The sequence below is a fragment of the Dipodomys spectabilis genome, unplaced genomic scaffold, assembly GCF_019054845.1.
Source record: "Dipodomys spectabilis isolate Male_0828 unplaced genomic scaffold, ASM1905484v1 ptg000141l, whole genome shotgun sequence".
Lineage (NCBI taxonomy): Eukaryota > Metazoa > Chordata > Mammalia > Rodentia > Heteromyidae > Dipodomys > Dipodomys spectabilis.
The window spans coordinates 11,325,504-11,351,998 of NW_024870818.1; the positions used below are offsets into that span (position 1 = coordinate 11,325,504).

The 26,495-nt window shown below is 38.9% G+C and overlaps 1 protein-coding gene across 1 annotated transcript; it reads right to left on the minus strand.

Annotated features, from left to right (window-relative positions):
- Positions 1-1,588: 1,588 nt before the first annotated feature.
- Positions 1,589-26,493, minus strand: Erlec1 (endoplasmic reticulum lectin 1). The gene is made up of 14 exons (XM_042691237.1): positions 26,129-26,493; positions 23,192-23,296; positions 20,822-20,902; positions 19,343-19,420; positions 19,142-19,205; positions 17,782-17,816; positions 15,258-15,481; positions 15,036-15,165; positions 11,487-11,648; positions 10,662-10,721; positions 5,288-5,412; positions 2,981-3,058; positions 2,689-2,764; positions 1,589-1,851 (listed from the first exon to the last, which is right to left on the minus strand). Exons 1-14 carry the CDS (start codon positions 26,285-26,287, stop codon positions 1,780-1,782), a joined length of 1,449 nt encoding a protein of 482 aa, XP_042547171.1. The 5' UTR covers positions 26,288-26,493; the 3' UTR covers positions 1,589-1,779.
- Positions 26,494-26,495: the final 2 nt, after the last annotated feature.

A 26,495-nucleotide genomic window follows, 5' to 3' on the forward strand; every position in this document is an offset into this window, starting at 1 on the left:
CCCAGCCCTATTTATTTTTTTAAAGATAGGGTCTTGCTATGTAAACCTAGCTGGCCTAAAGTTCTTATTCCTTTACCTTTTCTCTCTTCCCCTTCCCTGTCTTCGTACCTGGGATTTGAGCTCAGGGACTCATTCTTGCTAGGCAGGTGCTCTGCCACTGAGTCACTGTGGAAGTCCCAACGGCCAGTTTTGTCCTTATATGTATACTTTTTAGGTCTGAGACTGGAACTCAAACTTGGTACTTGACACTTTCACTCACTGGCTAGTGCTCTACAAACTAAGTCACACCTCTAACCCCTGTATCCTTTTTTTTTTTTTTTTTTAATTGTGTTGGTTGTGGTGCCTGAACTCTGGGCCTGGGCACAGTCCCTCAGCTCTTCAGCTTAAGTCTAGCACTATACCACTTGAGCCACTTCCGGCTTTTTCTGCTTATGTGGTGCTGAGGAACTGAACCCAGGGCCTCATGAAAGTCAAGCTCTCTACCACGGAGCCGCCTTCCTAGCCCCATCTCTGTACCCTTTTCAATGAACTGGTAAACCTAGGCAATTATATTCAACGTATATGCAACAGGAAAACCGAGGAAGTGAATAATCTGCCACTGACGCAATTGACCCTCAACTTGTGAACAATTTTATTCTCTTTAAAATAAATATTGTGCTGTAAAGCCTTTGAGAACCAAGATCTGTAATACACAGTAGGCAGGTAGAACTGATCTGTAATACACAGTAGGCATATATAATAGATACCTACCATTGTGTGTTTTGTTAAGAGTAATCATTCTAACTCTGAGAATAATCACCATACATGATATATACTTTGGGAGTAAACACTTATATGAAGAGAAAAAAAACCCATAAAAGTTTGGAGGGAGAAGCAACCTTTCACAAATAAGTTTCTTTAGGTTAGTAGTGGTAAAGAAAACTCAGGTATGGCTCTATGATGTGTCCACTTTCTAACTTAATGCCTGTCAGAGCAGCTGCTCCATAAAAAGTTATTGAAAGGATTTCAGGTACTGGAATTTACATATTTCACATGGTTTCTCATTTGAACAACCTCCTATCAATTTATTTTTTATTAGCTAGTTATATATATTGTGATTTACTTAATAAACCTATTATTTAAAATATTTCAGTAAGCACAGTTATGACCTGTTGACTGACTTGTTATCTTCTTGGTTCAACTTAGGCAGCTCATATGTCTAGGAATTTATCCATTCCTGATAAATTCCCATCTTATTTGAGCAATTATGACATCTGTATAGGCTAGATTCTAGATTCTAAGTTGCTTGCATTAGATTGTTTTTTCTTCTTTTTTTCTGCCTCTCATGGGATCTGAACTCAGGGCTTTTGAGCTTCTTTTTGCTCAAGGCTAGCTAGTGTTCTACTACTACTTGAGCCACAGCACCACTTCAGGCTTTTCTGTTTATGTGCTACTGAGGAATTGAACCTGGGGCTTCATGCATGCTAGGCAAGCACTCTATCACTGAGACACATTCCCGGCCCATGAGATTTATTTTCAAACCACACTATCCAAGCAAAGACAGTTTCTAAGACACATTAAAAATAAAAAAAAAAAAGAGAGACAAATGTCTGCCTTAGAAGTTTATGAATAAGCTCTTATATATACATATATAATATAATGACAGAGTGGTTGAGTCCTTTTATAGCATTTGTTAGATGAGGTCCCATGTCTGAGAACACTGTACTGAGACGCATGGTCAGACAGAAATCAGCATGACTTTCAATGGATTTTTTTTTTCCCCTTCAATTTTAATATCCTTTAGTTGGGGAGAGAAAGTAGCCCATTTTCATCTGCAGTGTCTAAGATTTTACAAATCACTGGAGATTCAACCTAAAGAAACAAGAATAATAAAGCCATTAAAAAGTTGATAAGGTGAATATGTATACAAAGTAAGCTTTTTGAAGAGCATCTTTAGACATCTGTATACAATGTGAGATTGATGGTGAAATTATTTTTTATGTTTAAGTAAATATGGCAAGGGAGAAGGGATGGGAAGAACAGGAATATAAGAGAAATACTTAGCTGGGTTTTATATAACAAAAAATAGAAAACATTATGGCAAAATAATCAGTTTTACTGAGAAGTTGAAGAAAATGTAACTTTTATTTTGAAGGAGATCAGATTTAGAAAAATGTATCTTAATGATAGACCAGATGTTGAAATTATGAGATGTTATGGTAATTATGAAAAAATACATTAACAGTGCAAAAGGTAGACAATGTATGTGACCAGAGGGACTTTCATTTTAGAAACCATAAAAAAGGAACCAGATTAGTCTGGCACAGGTGGCTCTTGTTTGTAATCCTAGTTACTCCAGAGGCTGAGATCTGAGGATCACAGTTTAAAGCCAGCCTGGGGATGTAAGTCCTGAGGCTCTTATTTCCAATTAACCACCAAAAAGCCAGAAGTGGAGCTGTGATTCAGTGGTAGAACACTAGCCTTGAACAAAAAAGCTCGGAGATAGGGCCCATGCCCTAAGTTCTAATCCTAGGATCAGCACACGTGCACACACACACACACACACACACACACACACACACACACACACACACAAATGTGGCTTGAAACTGTGTGAATATAGAGCCACATGCATGGTAGGCAAGTATTCTTCCATTAAGCTACATACACAACCCCAAACTGAATTTCTGATATGTTCACTTTACTTACCCCAAGAATATACTGACAGGAGTGAGGCTCTAGCATATATACAGTAACAGCATGGGGAGAATCTGATTCTTTACATCTGAAACAAAGAGTACTTTAAGGTACTGCCCAAATCATACAAAATAATTCTTTTCAACTATTATTCTCTTAAACTAAAAATAACCATTTAAGTAGACTCAGTATAATGATTTGGACAGCTTAATAATTGTTCATAATTATAGTTATTATTTATATACAACTTTTATCTATAGGAAATAGTGAAAGGCATAAAGCATGATTTGATGGTTTCACTTACTTTAGTTTTACAGTCACCTGTCTTGGTTTATCAGTTATATCACAAACATCTCCATTCCCGTAAAAATGTGACACCATCCTGAAATAGAAAACACAAATTTTATTAACGTTTCACTAGTTCAGAATAATTGGAATGGGTAGTGGTGGCAAGTGCTAGGGTTTTTTTGGTTATGTCATATAATCTTTCAGATTCTATAGGAGAATATAAATTACAAATACTTTGAATTACTTTAATAAGTTTGTAACTTGCCTAATATTTGTATATAAATAGCTTAGATTCTAGGAGTAAAGTCACATGTTAAAGTTATACACCTTCACCAAAAGGCTGAAAAGAGCTTTCCTATTTTACCTAAATGAACTAAGCATGTTATATTTTTGACCTGTTATTCTTGAGAATGAGTCTTAGTTTTGCACACAAGGTGTCTTACTAGGGCAAGCATTCTGGTAATACATAAACAAATGAGTGGATATTCCAATAAAGCTTTAGTTTTCAACCCTAAAAAAACCAAAACCAAAAAAACCCCAAACAAACTCCCAGGCCTCATGTTCTTTCACATTTTTTACTCAAGGATGATGCTCTAACGCTTGAACCACACCTCGGTTGCTGGTTAAACTGCAGAAAAGAGTTTTGGATTTGTTGGCCCAAGCTGGCTTCCAATGGTTCCACCCAGATCTTAGCCTCCTGAGTAGCTAGGATTACAGGCCTGAGCTACTGGTGTAGGCTGGGTAGTTATTCATTTGTCCAGACCAATATATTGTTGGTTTTGTTGAGTAATTCTTTTTGTTCTCTATCAAGCTAATACCATTAAAATATGGTATTGTAGGAAGTACAAAAGTAAGCCTAGGACAAGGTATCAGACTTAAATAAGGGGTTAGGAGTATGGCTCAAGTGGTAGAGTGCCTGCCTAGCAAATAAAAGTTGCTGAATTTAAACTCAGTACCACCACCTCCCCTGCAAAATCTCAAGGTGCAGAGTACAAGTGTGTCCTCTTGTGCTTTAATAATGTTGGACATGATGCCATAAACTACTTTCACACAAAACATATAGGCATAAGACAATTTGAATATTTAAATGTCTTCATCTTAATTTTTGCCAACTTTGATTTTGGTCAGTCCAAGGGCAGCACATTCTGAAAACAATCTGAGTGCCATCTGTTCTAGGAATAAAAAAAACAAACATCTAGGTCGCAGTACCAGCTCCAGAGCCCCTGCTGTGGCCCTGACTGGTCAGTGTAGAAACCTTCTTTGTTTAAAAAAAAAAAAGAAAAGAAAGAAACATCTAAGAAGGAACAAAAATAATTTAAGTTCACTAAGTAAGATACCACAAAAAAAGCTAAAGCTTAGTTATTCTTGGGAACTGAGATAGATCAATTTACTCATGTTATACACAATATAACCTTGTGATATAGTTTCTCAGAAAGTCACTGGTTCAGCTATTTTCAACCATTACCTCAAAAGATACATTATATTACATTAGGAAAGGTAAGCTTCAAAGCAAATTGCTGGAGTATACTTAAATGAATTAAATAGCTTATAAGGTAAAGATGACACATGAAAGAGGCATATGCTTTATTATTTGATTCTAATAGATGGAGCTGTTGTTGGGCTTGGTACAGTTAGTGGGAGAGCACTGCCTAGCATGGGTGAGGTTCTGGGTTTAATCTCTATCACCACAATAAACAAAATGAAAACCCAACCCAACCCAAACAGAACTGAGCCACAGTCACTAGCACCCCTCACAGAGCCACTGCCACTCCATTCATACCACTAGCCCTGGCAAAGGCCAGCAGCTGCTCTGCTTGTGATTACCAGGTACTGTCCTTCATATGAATTAAATGGCAAACCCATAAGGTAACTATCACTAGATAAGAAAAGTGAGGCTTCTCGAAAACATAATGTGATTTGCCTAAGGAAGGTGAAGAGGCAGCCAACAACTGAATACAGGTAGTTGATACACAAACTAGTGCTCTTTAACTGTTGCACTGTGTTGCTTTTCCCAGAGATAACAGATCTAAAAGATGTCCCCTGAAATGATACTGACCTGGGATTTTACCTATGTGTGTAAATTTTTATATGTGTAAATAGTCTTGAGTCTTAAAAGGCGAATAGTCTTTTTTTTTTTTTTTTTTGCCAGTCCTGGGGCTTGAACTCAGGGTTGGACACTGTCCCTGAGCTTCTTTTGCTCAAGGCTAGTACTCTACCACTTGAGCCACAGCACTACTTTGGCCTTTTCTGTTTATGTGGTACTGAAGAATTGCACTCTACCATTAAGCCAAATTCCCAGCCCTAAAAGGCAAATAGTCTTTACCTGACTGTCTGGGTACCATCGTCTTGGAGATGATAAGCTCTAGCAGTGTTCTTCTTCGCCCATTCAATATGCTCTTCCTGGTTCCATGTGCCTACAACCACAGAGGTTTTCCCACTGTCCTTGTCCTAACAGATGAAAAATATCTGTGATAGTGCATGCTTGATATCATATACATTTATGTAATGACTTGACCTTCTCAAATAAGCCACATCTTTATTTTCATTTACACATTTGATACTATCTTTAAATGTAGAAATTTGTCTTCCTAGCTAGGTGTCGGTGGCTCACGCCTTTAATTCTAGCTACACAGAAGGCTGAGATCTGAGCATCATGGTTAAGAGCCAGGCCGAGACAGAAAGTCAAAAGTGGAACTATGGCTCAAGTGGTAGAGTGCTAGCCTTGAGCACAAAAGATCATGGTCAAACCCAGACCCTGAGTTCAAGCCCCAGGACTGGCACAAACACATATAAAATTATCTTCCTTATTTTTGGTTTTTATGAATAGTGCAACTATTTTCTAGTCAGGTTAGTTCTAGATACGGTTTTCTCTAACTCCTATTTTTCCTCTATCAGTTTGTAGCAGTGCTTTTCTAGAGATTTCACCCTTATCCTAGACTGTACAACCCACATATGCTTGCACCTCGTTTTTGTGATAGTGTATAAGACTAGCACTCAAAGCTGGGCCCTGTCTATGCTTGGTGCGCTGCAGTCCTAGTCCTGCTAGGATTCTCAATTCAATCTTTGGCTTCTATGTCTGCTATGCTTCCAAAAAGCAAGTGCTTGAAACAAATCCTTAAATAACATTACTGGAAGACGGGACCAAATGAGGAGTAGTTAGATCATAAGGGATACAATCTTATGAAGAGATTAATGCCCATTATTAAGGTTGGCTTGAGGCTTTGAGTTCAATCCCTTACCCTCTGTTGCTTTCTTTTTTTTTTTTCGGTCTGGTCGTGGGGCCTGAACTCTGGGCCTGGGCGCTGTCCCTCAGCTCTTCAGCGCAAGGCTAGTACCCTACCACTTGAGCCACTGCGCCACTTCTGGTTTTCTGGTCGTCAATTGGAGATAAGAGTCTCATGGACGTTCTTGCCCAGGCTGGATTTGAACCGTATTCCTCGGATCTCAGCCTCCTGAGTAGCTAGGATTACAGGCATAAGCCAATGGTGCCTGGCAGTAGTTTTATTCTTTTAAACGTGAATTTTCAAGTTATACTGGTCTTCACACTACTCATTTGACTCCATGCTATTTCTGTGTCAAAACTGTCTGTCTGGGGTGGGCACAATGGTGCATGTCTATAGTCCCAGAACTTGAGGCTTAGGCAGGAAGAACACAAGTTTGAGAACAGCATAGGCTACATAGTAAGACCTTGTTTTTTTTTTTTAAAGAAAAAAAAGGACCCAGAATCCCTTTTTCAATTCTGCCGTTATTTTTCAAAAGATGAATTATATAGTTGCTCATCCTTTCTCTCTCCATTCCTGTTACTCTCTCCTTTGCCCACCTCCCAAAACATGTTTCTACTTCTTGGTATTCGTTTTGTTAAAAAACATATTAGTTGTTAAGAAGAGTAATGTCTTTGGGTTCTTCTCCTAAGTATCCACTCCTTTAGCCAGTTTGTGTGTAAATGTATTGAGTCCTATATATGTTACCACGCAGTTGTGTTTTAGATCTAGCTTACACATGAGAGAAAACAAGCGCCGTTGGCCTCTGAGCGTGGCTTACTTAACATGACTTATTCTAGGCCCATCCATTTCCCTACAAATGGCATATTATAAGTATTCTTCTCTCTCTTTTTTCTCCTACTTCCTTATCTTCCTTTATATTTTATGTGTGACAACTAACTATCTGTAGGCAGTAAGATACTTCTGACAGGGGAACTGAAATCCCAAGAGTGGTAAGTGAACCAGGACAAGCCACTCTCCTCCTTGTGCTTATTGCCTATGGAAGATATGGCTATTACACGTTTTTCAGCAACTAGATGCAACTTCTAGGCAGGGATTAGATAAAAAGTAAAGTGTTTAAGAGACTGGATAGGGAACATGGCTATGAATTCTAGTCTGACCATTTACTACCTATGGGTTTGCTTCTTCTTCTTTTTTTTTGGCCAGTCCTAGTGTTTAAACTCAGGGCCTGGGCACTGTCCCTGAGCCTCTCTGTGCTCAAGGCTAGCGCTCTATCACTTACCACAGCATCACTTCTGGCCTTTTGTTTATGTGGTACTGAGGAATCGAACCCAGGGCTTCATGCATACTAGGCAAGCGCTCTACCACTGAGCCACCTTCCCAGCCCCCTTATGTGGTTTTGATTGCAAGTTTTCTTCATCTTGGAGTAACAATAACTTACTCCTAAAGGTGTGATGAGGATTAAGTGAACACTAGGTACTTAGTGCCTGGCACACAGTGAACAGTTAGTTACACCTGTTGCTCACTATTACTTTTGTATGTCCTAAAGCACCTGGAGGAATCCCTGAGAAAGTTCTAGGTTAGATGACCTTGGACAAACTAAGTTTGGTAAAACTTAGTGTTGTTAAGTATGGAAAAGCAGCCACCTTAATGGGTGTATTAACTGGACTATCTGGAAGGCAGCTTTGACCTATCAAGTACATCACTAGTAGTATGTGCTAGCAATATACTGGCAAAAGGACATTGTGCCAGGAATGCTGGTTCATGCCAGTAATCCCAGAATTTAGGAGGCGGAGACAGAAAAAACACTACGTTGAGCCCACTTTAAGGCTATATGGTGAAACTGTGTCTCAACGGAAAAAAAAAAATATATATATGTATATACAAACAGAACTAATTAAAAATGCTTCCTAAAACACTAAAAAGATCAGGTTAAATATAAGGCTGTTACAGACATAATCCTATATATCTGGTGACAAGTATGGAGCAATACATGATCTCTCTGTATAAATAAAGGTTACACCAACATTACATATATGAATTTTTGTTTTTTTGGTTGGTTGTGGGTTTGAACTCGGCCTGAGCTTTTGCACTCAAGACTAGTGCTCTACAACTTTGAGCCACAATGCTGCTTCTGGTTTTCTGGTGGTTAATTGGAGATAGGAGTTTCATGGACTATCCTGCCAGGGCTGGATTCAGATCTCAGCCTCTGGAGTAGCTAGGATTAGAAAAATGAGCCACCAACACCTATTTTTTTTTTCCTTGTAGAGAACTGGCAACAAAAAATGTTAACCACATAAAGTGCTTATCTTGCATGCATGAGGCCCTTAGTTCGATTCCTCAGCACCACATAAGCAGAAAAAGCCAGAAGTGGCGCTGTGGTTCAAGTGGTAGAGCGCTAGCCTTGAGCTGAAGAGCTGAGGGACAGCATCCAGGCCCAGAGTTCAGGCCTCATGACCGACAAAAACATAGCATAAATAAACTATGCTGAATATTCAAATAGGACAAATGCTGTGGGAAAAGTCTAATAAAGAGGTTTATTAAAAAAAAAAGTTAACCACAGTTATTTTTGGGAATGATGATAAAAGGAGAAATTAACCTTTCATTAAAATTTTTGCATATATTTCAGTCGTGGGGCTTGAACTCTGGGCCTGGGCACTGTCTTCAGCTCTTCAGCTCAAGGCTAGAGCTCTACCACTTGAGCCACCGAACCAACCACTTCTGGCTTTTTCTGCTTATGTGGTGCTAAGGAATCGAATCCAGGGTCTCATGCATGCGAAGCAAGCACTCTACCACTGAGCCACCTTCCCAGCCCCATACATTTCTTCAATTAAAGAAGTTACTGGGTTAGTTACATGGTAATTTCTTTGCTCTTTACCTGTATTAGTATTAGTTCCACTAAAAAGAAAGCGTAATGTTGTTTTTAATGTACTATGTGATTTTTTTTTTGTTTCTTTTATATGTTCTTCCCCCATGGCATAACCCATTTTTACTGTATTTGATTCTGGTTGCCCTGTATCTTGTATATACATTTTTCTAGTTTGGGGAGGGGAAGGGTATAACAAAATGCAGAAACAAGGATACAGGTTGACCCATTGTAACAATGAGATGTATAAGACACTATGTTGAAAATGAACTTTACAACTTGGGAGGGGAGGGAGGAGTTGGGAAGATAGGGAAGGAGGGGATGGTAGGGGAAAAACAAAGGAGGGGGTAACAATGCTCGACAGGAAATGTACCTTACTCATGTAACTGTAACCCCTCTGTACAGTATCTTTACAATAAAAAAATTGAAAAAAGAAAGCATAATTATAATAATCTTAGTACTTAGGAGGTATGGCAGGCAGGATCATGAGGCCAAGGCCAGCCTAAGCTACACAGTGATAATGTTTCCCAAAACCAAAACAAAATGGTAGAACAAAATAACTTCAAAATTGCAAAGCAGTAAAACAAATGGAAACAATACTTAGCACGGCCTATCTTTGAATTTAGATTAGTTTAGAGCATTTTATGGGCTGTGTGTCTCAAGTGGTAAAGCCCCTACCTACCAAGAATGAGATCCTGAGTTTGAATTTCATTATTGAAAACCAAAACAAAAACATTTTGTGTGGGCAAGTATAGTATTTCCTAATTATTACTTATTACTTGTATTAGGAATGAAAAGAGCCATTTGAAGTAGTCAAGTCAATCTTTATCAAATTTGTCTTCAATTTTTAGAAGTTTATCTTTCCAAACAAGTACAACTATGACAAATATAGCCTGTAAACAAGATGACTAATGTGGGAAAATGTGCCATTTATTTAAAAAAATTATAAATAAAAATAAAAAGTCTGTGTGTGCAGTCTTAAAAATTATTTTGCTATATTCAACTCACTTTTATTAATATTATCATTAATGTATAATCTTAATTTAAAGTGAGTTTTATAGCTAACTTCTTAGGCTGGGAAGGTGGCTCAGTGCTAGAGTGCTTGCATAAGGCCCTGGGTTCGACTCCTCAACACCACACACAGAAAAAGCTGGAAGTGGTGCTGTGGCTCAAGTGGTAGAGTACTAGCCTTGAGCTGAAGAGCTGAGGGACTGTGCCCAGGCCCAGAGATGATAAAAAGAAAAAAAAAAGAATAACAAACTTCTTGATTAATGTTAGAGGGGAACAGACACAATAACCTATTATTCTACTAGGCTTATGCCAAGAATTTGAGTAGCCAACAAGCAATGTGGGTTTAACGTTAGGGTTTCTAATTTTCAAAGTTTAAAGATGATTTGCTATTTCCATATTAAAATCACCTAATAAGTAGTATCAATTTCCTTCCTTTATTCCATAAACTATTTTAAAACTTTTAATGCAGAGCTGAGCTTGTATCAAAGCACTTGCCTAGTACCTGGGCTGGAGGTCCAGTACAATAGACAGACAATAATCAAACCAATAAGCAATAAACTAACCCATCCAATAGTAAAATAATATAAAAATGTCTATACCTCATGGTACTGATGTACATGTTTGCCATAGCAGAATTCATATTTCCACCAGCCAACACCCTGAAGGAAAGAAAACACGTTAAAAGTTATGTACTGAGAAAGGGAACGAGGACTGACAATATTGTCAAATGATACTGATGAACATATAAACATAATAGCAATGATATGGTTGAAAATTAAACATCACTGAGATATTTAATAAAAAAAGAATAAGTAAAATAAGTAAGAGCTGGGTAGCAATGGTAACATTGGTAATGGTAGCTACTCAGGAGGCTGAAATCTGAGGAGTGCAGTTCAAAGCCACCTGGCAGAAAAGTCTGTGAGACTCTTATCTCTAATTAGCTACCAAAAAGCTAGAAGTGGAGCTGTGACTCAAGTGGTAGAGCCTTGAGTAAAAAAAGTTCCAGGAAGTAGCCAGCCCTTACTGCAGGCCTCAGAATTGGCACACATAAAAAATGAATAAAACAAGACAAAAATCCCACTTTTACTTTGTAGATGTTAAATCTAGTTTCAACTGTGATTACTATCTAAACAAAATGTGGGAAATATAATCATTGATGCTGATTCTATCAATCAGCCAGAATCATACATGCTTGCTGCATGAAAGGTTAAGTTTTCCCTTGGGAGTAAGAGACTTTAAGGGCTATGGAGTAAATTATGGAGATGTAGATATATTTGATTATAGAGAGAAATGACTACTAGTAATGACAAGATCCTGTCATTTCACTATAGACGCAAACCTTTTTAGAGTACTAATACGTCTGATAAAATAACTGCAAAGTAAAAATTGAAGACAAATAATTAAAGCGAAGGTTCACTTCTTACCCCGTGAAAGCAGTAAGAACCACTAAGGAACTCTTTTATAAGTTGATCATCTGTTAGCTTGGATATATGGGTTGTTCCAACAGTGAACATTGGCTGGGAGCCAATAGTAATAGTTTTGTGGATTGCTGGAAATCTTTCTTCTTTAGTTGACTGCAAATCTTCCTAAAAATAAGCAAACACATTTGTAAGTTCCCTATGTCATAATTTTTTTTCAATTATGGCTTCAGTTATTATTAGCAGGTGCTCTACAACTTGAGCCATTTGCCCAAGCCCCTTTTTGCTTTAGATATGTTTTGAATATGGTCTCTCATTTATACACAGGCGAGCCCAGACCAAAATCCTCCTAGTTATACTTCTTTTGTAGCTAAGATGACAGGGGCAAACCATCTTGCCTGCCTTTACTGATTAAACTATAGTCTCATGAACTTTTTGCCTGGGCTGGCTCCAAGCCATAAGCCTTCCTATCTTTGTCACCTGAGAAGCTAGGATTATAGGAGTGAGCCATGGTGCTTAGCTTAATCTATTATTTTTAAGATACAGAAAACCTGGAAAATAAGTTTTTCACTTAATAGAATGTGTTTTAAGGAAATGGAATTTGTGATACTTAACAGTATGTAGAATGCTCAAAACAAATGCTAGCTTAATCTACCAGTTAGGAGTCTCACAACCATTCTGAACACATAAAGACAAGTTCCATCCATATTTTGTCTCGTTACTCTTGTTGGTACTTGGATACTTGTTAATACTTTATGTCCCTTCCATTTAGGCTAATAAGAGATAAAAGATAACAACTGGAGTAAAGGAGAGTGGGTGGGGGAATGAATATGAATTATAATTATTCAAATGGAGCAGACCTTGTTTGTTGTCTGAGGGAAAGGAACCTGTAATTTAGTAAGGAAGACACAAGTAAGAGTGAAAGCACAGAAAACTCACAGAGGAAGGGGTTTTTGTTTTAAATTGTTATTATAAAGGGGATGTACAGGGGGGGCTGGAAGGGGTGGCTTTAACCCTTTGTGTGTGTGTATGTGTGTGCATGTATACTGGGCAGGTTGAAATCAGGGCCTGGCTACTCGCCCTGTGCTTTTGTGCTCAAGGCTAGTGCTCTACCACTTGAGTCACAACTCCACTTTCAGCTTTCTGGTGATTACTTGGAGATAAGAGTCTCACAGACTTTCTTGCCTCAGCTGGCTTCTTAACTGTGATGCTCGAATTTCAGTTTTCTGAGTATCTAGTATTTCTGGCATAAGCCACTGATGCCCAGCTGATTTTAACTGACTTTTACCAAGAACTGTAATATGAAGACTCCACAAAAGAGAAAACATTTGATCAATTTTGAAATATGATTAATAATTTGTGACTTTTTTTTTTGTCTTCATGGGGCTTGAACTCTGGGCCTAGGTGCTGTCCTTGAGCTCTTCAGCTCAAGGTGAGCACTCTACCACTTGAGGCACAGCGCCACTTCGTTTTCTGGTGGCTGGTTGGAGATAAGAGTCTCATGGATTTTCCTGCCTAGGCTGGCTTTGAACTGCAATCCTCAGATCTCAGCTTCCTGAGTAGCTAGGATTACAGGCATGAGCCATCAGTGCCTGGCTACTTTGTGACTTTTTACATATCTACTTATATGCTTAAGGGATTAAATAAAATACAAAGCCATAGAAGTGAAACATTGATCTCTTCTTAGATGACAGAAATCCTGTTTAGAAATCTTGTCTAATTTCTAAATTAACTGACAGTAACATGTCTTCTAACATAGGAAGTTACAAAGAGGGAGGCAAGGACAAGGAAAAAGAAGAAAAGCAAGGAAGCCAGAAAAAACATGGTTCTTTTAGAAAACTCTTAAGTTGCTCAAAACAGCTGGGATGAGCCAGGTGCCTGTGCCTCATGCCTGTAATCCTAGCTACTCAGGAGGCTGACATCTAGACTGTGGTTTGAACTCAGCTATGGTTTGAACCCAGCTGGACCAGGGAAAATCCAGAAGACTCTTAGTTCCAATTGACAGCAAAAAGCTAGAAATAGAGCTTGGCTCAAGTGGTAGAGCACCAGCCTTGAGTGGAAAAGGGATAGGACCAAGGCCCTGAGTTCAAGCCTTAGTACCAGCACCAAAAGAAAAGAAGACCCAGCTGGCATAAAGGGAGGGAAATGAAGATGAAGCCCAATCACAAAAATGCTTATATTTCATAAGCAATGATTTTATTTGGAGGCATAGATCATGTTAATCACCAAAGAATCCAATATATAATCAAATGTCCATTTTATTTTATTGCCAATACTGTAGCTTGAGCTCAGGGCCTGGTGCTTGCTCAGCTTTCTTGTTGGTTAATTGGAAATGAAGTCTCTTGGAAATGTCTGTCAGGGCTGGGCTTTGAACCCTGATCCTCTAGTTCTCAGCTCTCTGAGTAGCTAAGATTTAAAGGCATGTTCCAGGCAATCCAATGTCAAATACTCATTTTAGAAACATCATTTCATTAACTCTGTAGAAAGGTCAGCAATAGATTTCTGAGGAGACCAGTTTCTGGCCCTAGGATATAATGAAGTCCTCATCTGTTGGCAGGGTAGATCTGAAAGGCATCTATAACACTGATGGCTCTTACTATGTGATCAGAGTGAGAAGCAAATGAAGAGGTAGGTAAAAAAATGACTTAGGTTTCTGCTGGTTAACTGATTAGAGCATAATGTTTTAAAAGCATTGGAGAAGATAGAAAGTCAGCATGAAGTAGAGAAAATGAGTGTAAGATGACTGAAAATACATAATGCTAAGCTCAACAGGAAGATGAACAGGAAGACACTACAGAACATGCTAAAGGACAGCAATGAACTGAAAAATAAAGTGTTAGAAAGTGGAGATAGGGCTGCTGTCTATTTCCTCAAGAGGCTTAGCTGGAACAAAAATTAGATTAATCTACTTCAAAAATCAGATTAACTTCAATATAGAACTATGATTATTGGAGGATTCCAAAACAGCGTTCGAAAAGTGTAAGAACTGAAATCATGAAAAGAATTGGACTTAAAAAAATTGGGGCCAACTGTTGACAGGTGCCAGTGGTTCAGGCCTATAATCTAGCTTGTTGGGAAGGTGAGAATGGGAGGATTGTGGTTCATGGTCAGCCCAGGCAGAGGTTTGAGACTCCCTTCCCATAAGCTGGGCATGGTGCTGTATGTCTGTCATCCTAGCTTTGTGGAAGGCTGAGATTGGAGGATCATGGTCCCAGGCTAGTTCTGGGCAGAGAAGTCTTCAAGACTCTGTCTCGACAGAACAAGCTGGGCACGTAACTATAATGAGAAGCCAGTTTCATGCTCAGTTAAGAAGCAAGATGCTATCTATCTCAAAAATAACCATTGCAAAAAAGGGCTGGAGTTGTGGCTCATCAGTGAAGTACTGCCTAGCAAGTGTGAAGTCTTGAGTTCAAACTCCAGTAATGCCAAAAAAAAAAAAAAGAAAAAAAAAGAAAAAAAAAAGAGGAAAACTACTGCAAATATCAAAATGTTGACATATATTCTAAAAACTGAAAAATGTAGCACTAAGGAATTGTCATTAGATAATCCTCTTACCTCTTTACTTCTCCTAAAAGGAACCCTTAGTATTTCTTCCTGTTGCTCCAACTGTCTCAGTGTGAGAGGTTTAAATGGAGATCCTGGCAGTGATTGGCAAAATATGTCATTTACAGGAGATGCTCTGAACCTATTTAGTAAGAACAAAGCATTAAATTAAGCATCAGAACACTACAAAGCATGTGTGCATTGTATGTTTAAGATATTAAATGCACATCCTACCTATATTTAGGATGATTGCACAAGAGTGGTGTCAAAATGACAACTTCATATTCACAAGTTGTAACTTCAGCTACTGAAAGAATTTCATGCTTAGATTCAGGATGACATATGTACATCACAGTACTTGATCTGGGCCGGTTCTGTTTCAAACTACAAGGTGTACCATTTCCCATTCCCACAGGATAGTAGGGTGTCATCTGACCTTCGATATTTTTAGTGGGAATCTTTAAAAAAAAAAAAAGTATAATACTTTTCATTAGAAACTGAGGTGGGTTGGAGATGGGGAAGCTCTTATTCTGGAAGGAAGAAAGCTACATTTTATTTATAAACAGAAAAGTAACATTTCTGTATTTCTTTAAGTCCACACTAATGACTTGAGTAATTTGTATTTGTAAGTTTAAATCAGTAAAAAAGAATATTATTATTTGATGCTAAAATTAAATTATTAAATCATGTATATTTTTACAAAAGGGTTAAAAGATCAGGATTAACATTAGATATTGTCAATACACTGAAGATACAAGAACTTAGTATATCAGCTGCTTTGAACTGTCATCACTAAATTCTCAATTGGCTGTTTAAAAGAATTTAGGTTCCAGAAGTCCACAGGTTAATTTGTCAAAAAGTAGGGCTAGATGGTAGAACTCTATCCTCTAAATAGGAATCTAAACCAGTACTCGCATATCTAAGTATTCTTCTCTGACATTAGCAACATATACTTTTCAGCATATAAACGTCTACATAAATTTATTCAAGTCTAACAAAGGGCAAATTAAGACATTTTCATGGAATGGAGAATAATAGATATATGTCAGAGGGGTGAAGGATTCATTAAGGAGTTAATAATATCTCACTGCAAGCTCTCATTAAAGATGAGATCCCTGTCAGTGCCATATCCAAAACGAAGCAATAAATGAATATTCCTGGAAAAAATATTTTGAGATTTCCTTGTATGCTATTTGATACTATTGAAAATTAGAATAACTTGGATTCCAAATTTCAAATTTTGTAGCTTTATGACTTTGATTCAGTGTCGGTCATTTGTAAAAGTAAAATAATAAAATACTCAAAGCTTGTTGGGAAAATTAAGCATTAGCTTTCGTTACATGCCTGGCTTATAATTAGGTCTTAATGTTAGTTTACTTCCCTTATCCTTTTCTTCTTCTTCCTTTATCATTTCACACTTTTAATTTTTTCAGTACTGAGGATTGGACTCAGGGCCTTACAAGTGCTCTATCCCTTAAGCCATATCTCAGTCCTCATTTCATACTTTGATTCCCATTTTGCTATCTGTCAGTCATGGTAAATATTTTATCTTGAAGGTAGTTTGTAAAATTAAAATCTTCAATGCTGTGTGTCTATACTTAGTTCATCAACTGCTCCTCAAACTACCACAACCACCATCTACCAAAACCATCATCTTTTTTTTTGTCAGTTGTGAGGCTTGAACTCTGGGCCTGAGCGCTGTCCCTCAGCTCTACAGCTCAAGGCTAGTGCTCTACCACTTGAGCCACTGCACCACTTCTGGTTTTCTGGTGGTTTATTGGAGATAAGAGTTTCACAGACTTTCCTTCCTGGGCTAGCTTTGAACCGCTATCCTCAGATCTCAGTCTTCAGAGTAGCTAGGATTACACGTGTGAGCCACTGGCACCTGGCTCATTTGCTGTTTCATTTTTATTTTTACTAAAAGCATCATTATGACATTAAGTCCTTTATAGAAATATCCTCCATCCAGCTGGGCGCTGGTGGCTCACGCCTGTAATCCTAGCTACTCAGGAGGGTGAGATCTGAGGATCGCGGTTCAAAGCCAGCCCGGGCAAGAGAGACCGTGAGACTCCTATCTCCAATAAACCACCAGAAAACCGGAAGTGGCGCTGTAGCTCAAGTGGTAGAGCGCTCGCCTTGAGCTGAAGAGCTGAGGGACAGCGCCCATGCCCAGAGTTCAAGCCCCACGACCGACAAAAAAAAAAAAAAAAGAAATATCCTCCATCTAAAGTTATATAAATTTGGAAATTCTGAGGATGCAAAAGCATGTTGAGCTATATGGGTATTTCCAAATTGTGATTACATATCTTGAGGAATCACTGTTTTCAAACACTCATCATTTAATAAATGTTTAAGAAGTGTCCATAGTATGTATGGTACTCTACTTTGCACTGTGGGGTGGAGAGATAAAATATAGTAGTCCTTACTTCTAAGACACATGAAGTCTGGAAGCTTATTTACAAATACAGTTTTTCTATCTTATTCATAAGAGATAAGAAGAAATGGGAAAAAAATATAAAAGCTCTTATTATAATTGTTTCCACTGCTAAGTACTAACATGACATAATTAGAATCAATACATAATTGATATTTAATTTTTTTAGATGTGATTCTTAATGCTAATAGAAGAAACACAATGTAATTTTTCATAGAAAAACCAAATATATTGCAAATTTGTAAATCTTTGACCAAATCCTATAAATTCAGTTTACTAAGAACAAAATGTTAAGAGTGAAAAAAATTTACACCTGTCACTTGCCTCATTTGATTTTTCCTTTTCTTCTGCTTCTTGTTCTGTAGAATATGAGAAAAAGGTATATGTAAAGAATGAGTAATGACATGAATAAGATAGAAATAATTAACTTTCAACCAACCTTGCAACCTTAAACTTCTAATATCCAAAACACAATGTAGTTTTTGTCTTAGTAACTCTGTGTGTGTGTGTGTGTGTGTGTGTGCGTGCGCGCGCGCGCAAGCGCGCGCGCGCGCAGGGGACAGCAATGCTGTAGATTGAAACTAGGGCCTCACATATGCTAGGTAAGCACTCTTACCTACATCCCCAGCTCTGTTTCCTAACTTTAGTTTCCTTGAAATGATTTTGTAGGGGTGTGTGTGTGTGTGTGTGTGTGTGTGTGTGTGTGTGTGTGTGTGTGTGTGTGTGTGTGTGTGTGTGTGTGTATGTGTATGTGTGTGTATGCTAATACTAGGGCTTGACCTCAGGGCCTCCTACTTTGTCTTAGCTTTTTCATTCACCACTGGCTCTCTATTACTTGGACCACAGTTTCATTGTGGCTTTTGTTTGCTGGTTAATTGGAGATAGTGTCTCATAAACTTTCCTGCCTCAGCTGGCTCTGAGCTGACATCCTCAGATCTCAGCCTCCTGAGTAACTATGATTATGGGCATAAGCCACCAGTGCCAAGTTTAATCTTTACATCTTTATGCAGAAATTACTCTACTTCATTAAGAAAACTGTTCACAAGACTTTTCTTTTGAAATATCTTCATGAAAAATTACATCTTAAATAACTGGCCATTTTGGGTAATTTAGGTCAACAAAAACTTGAGTTGTACATCTATTTCCATACATAAAAACTATGCTAAAACTAACATATAAAAATAACATAAAGCCAGGCGCTGGTGGCTCACGCCTGTAATCCTAGCTACTCAGGAGGCTGAGATCTGAGAATCGCGGTTCAAAGCCAGCCCGGGCAGGAGAGACCGTGAGACTCCTATCTCCAATAAACCACCAGAAAACCGGAAGTGGCGCTGTAGCTCAAGTGGTAGAGCGCTCGCCTTGAGCTGAAGAGCTGAGGGACAGCGCCCAGGCCCAGAGTTCAAGCCCCACGACCGACAAAAAAAAAAAAAAAAAAAAAAAAAAATAACATAAATATCATAACAAATTTATAAAACTTCATTGGAAGTAGGAAAAAAAGGCTTGTTTGTCAAAGCAGGAAATAATGAAAACCAAAATTTCTTTCAAAAATGTTTCCTAAGTAACAGCTAAGTAAATTATTTTTTGTTTTAAAATTCCATTGCCAAGAAAATTTCTTAAATTTCAATTTGAATATGTGTGAAACCAAATTCCAACATCATTATAAAATTACTGTGTAGAGACTAACCTTTTTCAGATAGAAGGTTCTTAGCCAACATATTCCCAAGGTAGTACTCATGAATATTTATTTTCTATATTAAAAAGAAATATGGTAAGTAATTTGCAAGAACATTGTAAGGCTACAACTTTAAGCAAGCTTTCATACTTTTTATTATGAAGCTTCTCATTTTATAGTGTTCTACATGCTATATTCTTAAGAAAAACATACCTGACCAGTTTCTTTCTCTTCATGGTACTGTCGGATGTGTTTTCCATGACATACTTCATAAGTCCAGTAAGACTCAATCTAAGAAAGATGAGCAAATTTAAATATATTAAAGCCACACAATTCAGTTAATTTAAATTTTTTTGAATTTATTAATAATTTTTTTAATCTTTTACTTAGGTGAGTAGATTTTCCCCAAAATTTACAGTAAGCTTTCACTAAGCAATATCTTTTATTACCTCACAAGTTGCTGCAACTTCTGAAGTCCATTGTTTTCATTAGTTAGCTATCTGTGAGAATTATGGAAGAAAACAGATCTAGAAATATTCTAGGGTCTATAATCACTATACGTAATATCTACATGGTCTAAAATAATAATTAGCATTTTAAATTAAAATTGTAAAATGCAAGAAACTTTTCTTTGAAACTGAAAAAAAGTCCAAGCTGGGTGCTGGTATATTATGTCTGTAATCCTAGCTATTCAGGAGGCTGAGATCTGAGGATCTCAGTTCAAAGCCAGCCCAGGCAGGAAAGTCTGTGAGACTCTTCTCTTCAATTAAGCACCAAAAAAAGCTGGAAGTAAAGCTGTGGCTCAAGTAGTAGAGTACTAGCCTTAAGCAAAGAAGCTCAGGGACAGAACCCAGGCCCTGAGTTCAAGTCCAGGAGCAGCATGTGTGCTCGCATACACACATGCACACACACAAGCACACAAATTCAAAGTAGTCTGGCAAGTGATGATCTGATACTGGTATTATTGAGTGCTGCATATTCTGGAATTTAAATGATCAGTATATATACACACAATTTTTTTTGGTATAGTCATTATTATTGTACTTTATTTATTTTTTTGTCGGGTGTGGGGTTTGAACTCTGGGCCTGGGTGCTGTCCCTTAGCTCTTCAGCTCAAACTTGAGCCACAGTATCACTTCTCGTTTTCTAGTGGTTTATTCGAGATAAGTTGCATAGACTTTCCTGCCTAGGCTGGCTTTGAACTACTCAGCCTACTGAGTAGCCAGGATTGTAGGCGTGAGCTACCAGTGCCTGGGTGTACCTTAGTTTATAAAGAAATACATTTGCTCTTGCAAAAACAGCAATTGCAAGTTTACAAATAAGACCACAATGCTAAATCTTAAATTTATAACCAACAAAGTTATAATCAATTGTTTTACAAATAGTCCATGGCACTTCAATGAAAATAAAAACTCCCCAAAGGTCACAAGAGCTTAATGAATAGGCTTAGTGACAATTTCTTAAATACCCCAAAGAAATCACAAGATTTTTAAATTTAAAATGTTTAAATGTTTTTACTGGCAAAATCCTTCAACATATATGTGAACAATATATTATGAGACAATAACTTAGATTTACTCCTAACATAAAGTCTGACATGACATAGTAATGATGAAATGCGTAAGTAATTTCAAGGTTCTTTTGGCTGCTGAAAATTTATTTCCTATTTATCAAAATAATATAAGTACATACTCTGTAGGAGCAACTGCTTTGTTTGAATAGTGGTTCCAAAAGCTCTCTTGGATTAGGGCCTTTGTAGTCTTTTTCTTCTTCCTAAGAAAGAACTGGCATTTAATACATTTTCTAGAACTTTACCCAACTCTGCTGCTTGGGTATTAATTTATTGGCTAAACCACAAATGCCTGGAAATAAAAGTCAAAACCTTAAAAGAACCAATGGTATGATACTTCTTTCAAATGAACCAAAGCAGAAAAATATGGAGCCATGGAATAATCTGCCATCTCATTCATTCTTACTTCTTTCAAAAGGTTTTAAATACCACTTTTCTGAACAATTTTTTATGCCTGTACCCAAGCAAATTCTGGCTATGAAAGTGTTAGAATGGTTGAATCTTGTGGAATATACTGGAAATGTAGTTTTAAGATACTTTTCAGTTTCTACACATTTCATGTTTCTTTTTCTTTCTTCTTCTTCTGTTTTTTTTTTTTTTTTTTGTCAGTTGTGGGCTTGAACTCTGGGCCTGGGCACTGTCCTTGAGCTCTTCAGCTCAAGGCAAGTACTCTACTACTTGAGCCACAGTACCACTTCTGGTTTTCTGGTGGTTAAATGGAGACAAGAGTCTCACAGCCTTTTCTGCCTGGACTGGCTTTGAACTGCAATTCTTAGATCTCAGCCTCCTAAGTAGCTAGGATTACAGGCATGAGCCACTGGTGCCTGGCTTCATATTTCTTTATTTCAGACTTCTACATATTTCTACATAGTCCATATTTCTACATTTCAGGCTTGAATGCCATGTGCGCATGTGTGTACATGTGGGTATGTATGGGCATTAGTGTCTTAAGGAAATTTGGAGCAAAATTAAATAGCTGTCTTGTGTAGATTTCAAATCTGAAAAAGACTTAAGCAAGCACATGAATTTAATAGTTATATTTTACAGATCATAACAATATTAATTGGCTTTTAAGTTTACTGAGTAGAGGAACTGAGTTTCAAATTTGTCCAAGGACTCACAGCTAACTGTAGCCTATACCTCAAGCCTTCTGGCTTATGCTGATTTCCTTTCCATTATATCATGTTGCCTCTCCTTTCATCTTGAAAGATGCCATGCCCTTGAAGGATGGATAAGAGGGAGTTAGAGATTTTAGACGAAAAGGGAATGTGTTGTTAGGTAAATTAAATTGGCAGCCAAGGAAAGAGAGCAGCACGTGGTATTCAGGCAAAGGAAAGGTTTATTTGCAAGCTGCCTCTGGACAAGTTGGAAGCCTACGCAGGAATAAAAAGGGTTGAACCATAGCTGGGCCACCACTTATCAAGGCCAGGGGTGGAAGAAGGTGTGGCCACATCAGAACCGGATGTGACCTCCGGGAGGGGTGGGGTGACTGCCTCCAAGTGTGTCAGTTACCTAGGTGACATAGGTACTGGGCAGAGACTTAACCAAGAGGAAGTAGTCTGCTCCCCCTTCCCAGGGTGGACTTTACATGTATGAGCTAATGTAGTGAGAAAGCATAAAGTATCTAGAGATTATTTTTGCTAGTCCTGGGGCTTGAACTCAGGGCCTGGGCACTGTTCCTGAGCTTCTTTTTGCTGAAGGTAGCACTCTACCATTTGAGCCACAGTGTCACTTCTGGCTTTTTCTGTTTATGTGGTACTGAAGAATTGAACCCAGGGCTTTATGCATGCTAAGCAAATATTCTACCACTAAGCCACATTCCTAGCCCTAAAATAATTGTAGATAGATTTTCACTGCATCAATAACTGGTTGCTATTTTTTTCCAAATTGAATTACAAATTAAAGAAATTCAGAAGTGATAAAAACGATTAATATTTTTCTACTGAAAGTTTGTTGGTTGTGGAGCCTGAAGTCTGGGCCTGGGCGCTATCCCTGAGCTCTTCAGCTCAAGGCTAGCGCTCTACTGCTTGAGTCACAGTACCGCTAGCCTTTTCTGTTTATGTGGTGCTGAGGAATGGACCCGAGGCGCTTGCGCATGCAAGACAAGTGCTCTACCACTGAGCCACCTTCCCAGTGCCTGTTAGGAATCTTGTCACTTAGTTTTCTTTTTTTGTTGTTGGTCATGGGGCTTGAACTCTGGGCCTGGGCACTGTACCAGAGTTCTTTAGCTCAAGGCAAGCACTCTACTACTTGAGCCACAATGCCACTTCCGGTTTTCTGGGGGTTAATTAGAGATAAGAGTCTCACGGGTGTTCCTGCCTCAGCTAACTTTGAACGATGATCCTCAGATCTCAGCCTTGTAAGCAGCTAGGATTATAGGTGTGAGCCACTCACTGGGACCCAGCAAATTGTCACTTAAAGTATATGGTTGCAATGCTTTAAAACACTTATCTTTGATGACAGAGATTATCAAAATATTTATGAAAACGTACCTCATCCCCACTTGTCACAAGGGGAAGTATGCATTTATATTTTTCCTTATGTGCAGTTGTCATGATGACATAATTATCTTCTTTATATAAAACTCCGGTTGTGGGCTGGAAATAGAACAAAAACATATATGGTTTATATAACACACACACACACACACACACACACACACACACACACACACACCCCTCAACTCTATGTATAGAACAGAAAGCTGGTTCTAGGATTTGAACTCAGGTCTTCACACTCTCACTCATACTTTTCTGCTCCCAGTAGGTGCTCTACCACTTGAACCATACCTCCACTTCCAGCTTTTTGTTATCTGTAAAAGAGCCTGTGTTGGTTTGATGTATCTGAATGGGAAGATGATTTAAAGCAGAAGTTTTAAAGCTTTAGGAAAAAAAATTCCCATTTGCTAATCCTGTGTCTTCCAATTTAGAAAAAGGATCTTATGTTAGTTCATGTAGCTCCTTTATTAAATGCAAATGTCCAGCTGACTACATTAAAAAATGGCAGTGCCAGGGGAGGAGTGTGTATTTTTTTCAGTTAAATAAAGCAGTAAAGAGGCACTTCTTTCAAAATACCAATTTTGTTTTCTTAGAACTTACTTAGTACAAGGGCATAGTCTATTTGCCATTTCACTTAAAAATGTTTAGTTTTTTCCAAAATAACTCAGACTTAAAAAGAACTTCTTAACAAAATCTAAAGTGGACAAAGTCTTCAAATATGTCCATCTTGGATTTTGTTGCCTTGCCAATAAAAAGTATTTAAAAATTAAAATTCAAAATAATATTGATAAACATGAAACATTAATGTAAAATACATTAGGACTGGAATTTTTTTCCTAGGGTCTCTTTTTAGCTAATAATGCAAGTGCTAGAAAGAAGGTCAAATGATCATCTGGGAGTAACCACATAGGTTGTACTTCTAGGTGCATACATTGAGAAATACATTTAAACATGGTTTTTGTTGTTGTTGGTTGTGGCTGGGCCTGGGTGCTGTCCCTCAGCTCTTCAGCAAGTGCTCTACCACTTGACCCACAGGGCCACTTCCAGTTTTTTGGTGGTTTATTGGAGATAAGAGTTTCACGGCCTTTCTTGCCTGGGCTGGCTTTGAACCATGATCCTCAGATCTCAGTCTCCAGAGTAGTTAGGATTACAGGTGTGAGCCACTGGCACCCAGCTTTAAACATGCTTCTAAAACACAGGTGCAAGAGTAAACAGATTTCAATAACCACATACAGTAAACATTTACCATGATCATTCCAAGTTTGCTCTTTACAACTAACAACGAAGCCTGGCCTAAAGTATCCTCACCTTACGACTCCTAAAGCTTTATCTAATTTATAAAAAAAATTTACATAGGTATTTTAATACAGAATGACAGTATTTCATGGCATTAATACAGAGATAAGCCTCATTTTTCCAGAGAAATACCTAAGTTCGAGAATTAGTGAACAATCAAGGGAAAACAGTGGGGGAAATAAACTAAGTATGAAATACTATAGTAGCTAAAACTACCATTTGCAAACAGAACATTAGAGTAGTTAAGTGGACCAGATAGTATCAGTGCTAACCACAGAGCCCAGGGAACTATTTTTGTCAGTGGAAACTGTAAAAGGAGGTACTTCAGGATACAGTTCTGAAATAGCACTCATTTCAAATCTCCTTGTAATTGTCAGAGCATGATGTAACTTTTTAACCCAATCTCTGAATTGGTCAGATTCATTTTAGAAAGAGTATGGAATTAGAATCAAGAGTTCTTTTAACTAAGCCACATGAATGTAAACCTTTCAAAATAATCTTTGCCTCCTAAAGTTATTGCTGCTTAAAGTAATGATAACATTTACTTATGCTCTTAATTCTAAACTTGTGATTTGAGGAGCTGATAAAAGAGAAAAAGATATGCTACAAGTGTAATGTAACCTGTGTGTGTGAGAGAGAGATTGAACCCAGGACCTTATATATGATAGGCAGGCACTCTACCTCTTACCTACATTCCTCATCCTCCAACTTGATAGTGTCTTGTTGTCACAGTGCCATCTATTAATATCCCAATGAAACAGTAACAGAGCAATTAACAATTCTCTCCCAACTTGAATGATCACAGATAGTAAGAATGACGAAAGCCTGTTTTGTTTTTCAAGAATTCAATGTGAAATACACGAACTACCATAGGTTATTATATAAGAGCACAATTTCTACTGGCTGGCAACAGCTAAAGGTGGATAGGAAGACTTTGCTGCAGTCCACCCCCACCCCACAAAATTCTCATTTCCATGAGGTTATAAATACATTCGTCACTGCATGAAAATTCGTCATTAACAAACCAACTCTCATGTTCTGGGATCTTAAATAGATCTTGGTCCACCAAAACATAAAGAAAAAGGTCTTCCACATAGAAGGTCGTTAAAACATCTCCCAGGCCAGACAAATCCTGGGGAGGGGTGGAGGGTGTAGGGCCAATTTTGAAGTGAAGAGATTCCCCAGGGGCTGTTGCAAAAGTTTGTGACTTGTCAGTGGATGCGAGAGAGCAAAGGATGCAGAGGTGTGTGTGTGTGTGTGGTGGTGGTGAGTTGAGGCTGCAGGACGCCAGGGCGGCCAGGTGGGGGGTAATGCAGAAGAAGGAAGGTTACTGGTGGAAGAAGAGGGCGGGCGGTTCTGCATAAGCCGGGGTGCGCCTAGGCGATCCTAAGGCTTCTCGCAGCCCAGGATGGAGAGCGAGCGTTATGAAAGGGAGAGCGAGGGACGGCTGGATCCTCGCACTGAGGGCGCAACCACCTAATGGCGCCGAATGAATGAATGAATACGTGAGCAAAGGAAGGCAGGCGAGGTAGAAGGAACTCGCGCCTGTGGAGGAGATCCGGGGACGGGGCGGGAGGAACCCCTCGGTTCCCGGGGGGTAGCAGGGATGGCGGCGGGGTTCGCGGCGACACTGACCAGAGAGAAGTCGGTGCCGGGCCAGTTGACGCGGAAGGGCACGTCGTCGCTGAGCGGGGGCAGCGCTCGGCCGCCGCCGGCCGCCTCCAGGAGGCCGCAGAGCACCAGCACCAGCGGCCCGGCCCCCGGGCTCCGCGCGCCGCCGCCCCCTCCTGCCATCCTCCGCCGCCGCCTTCTCCGGCCGCCGCCACAGCCTCCTCGGCTCAAAGAGATCGGGCGGAGGAAGAGGTGGAGGAGGAGGAAGAGGAGGCGGCGGCGGCGGCGGCGGAGGAGGCGGCGGCGGCGGCGGGATTACAAAGCGTGCCGGGAGCGAGGGACCCAACCGCCGCCACGTCTCCTTCCGGAGAGTCCGGCGACGCCGCCTCCG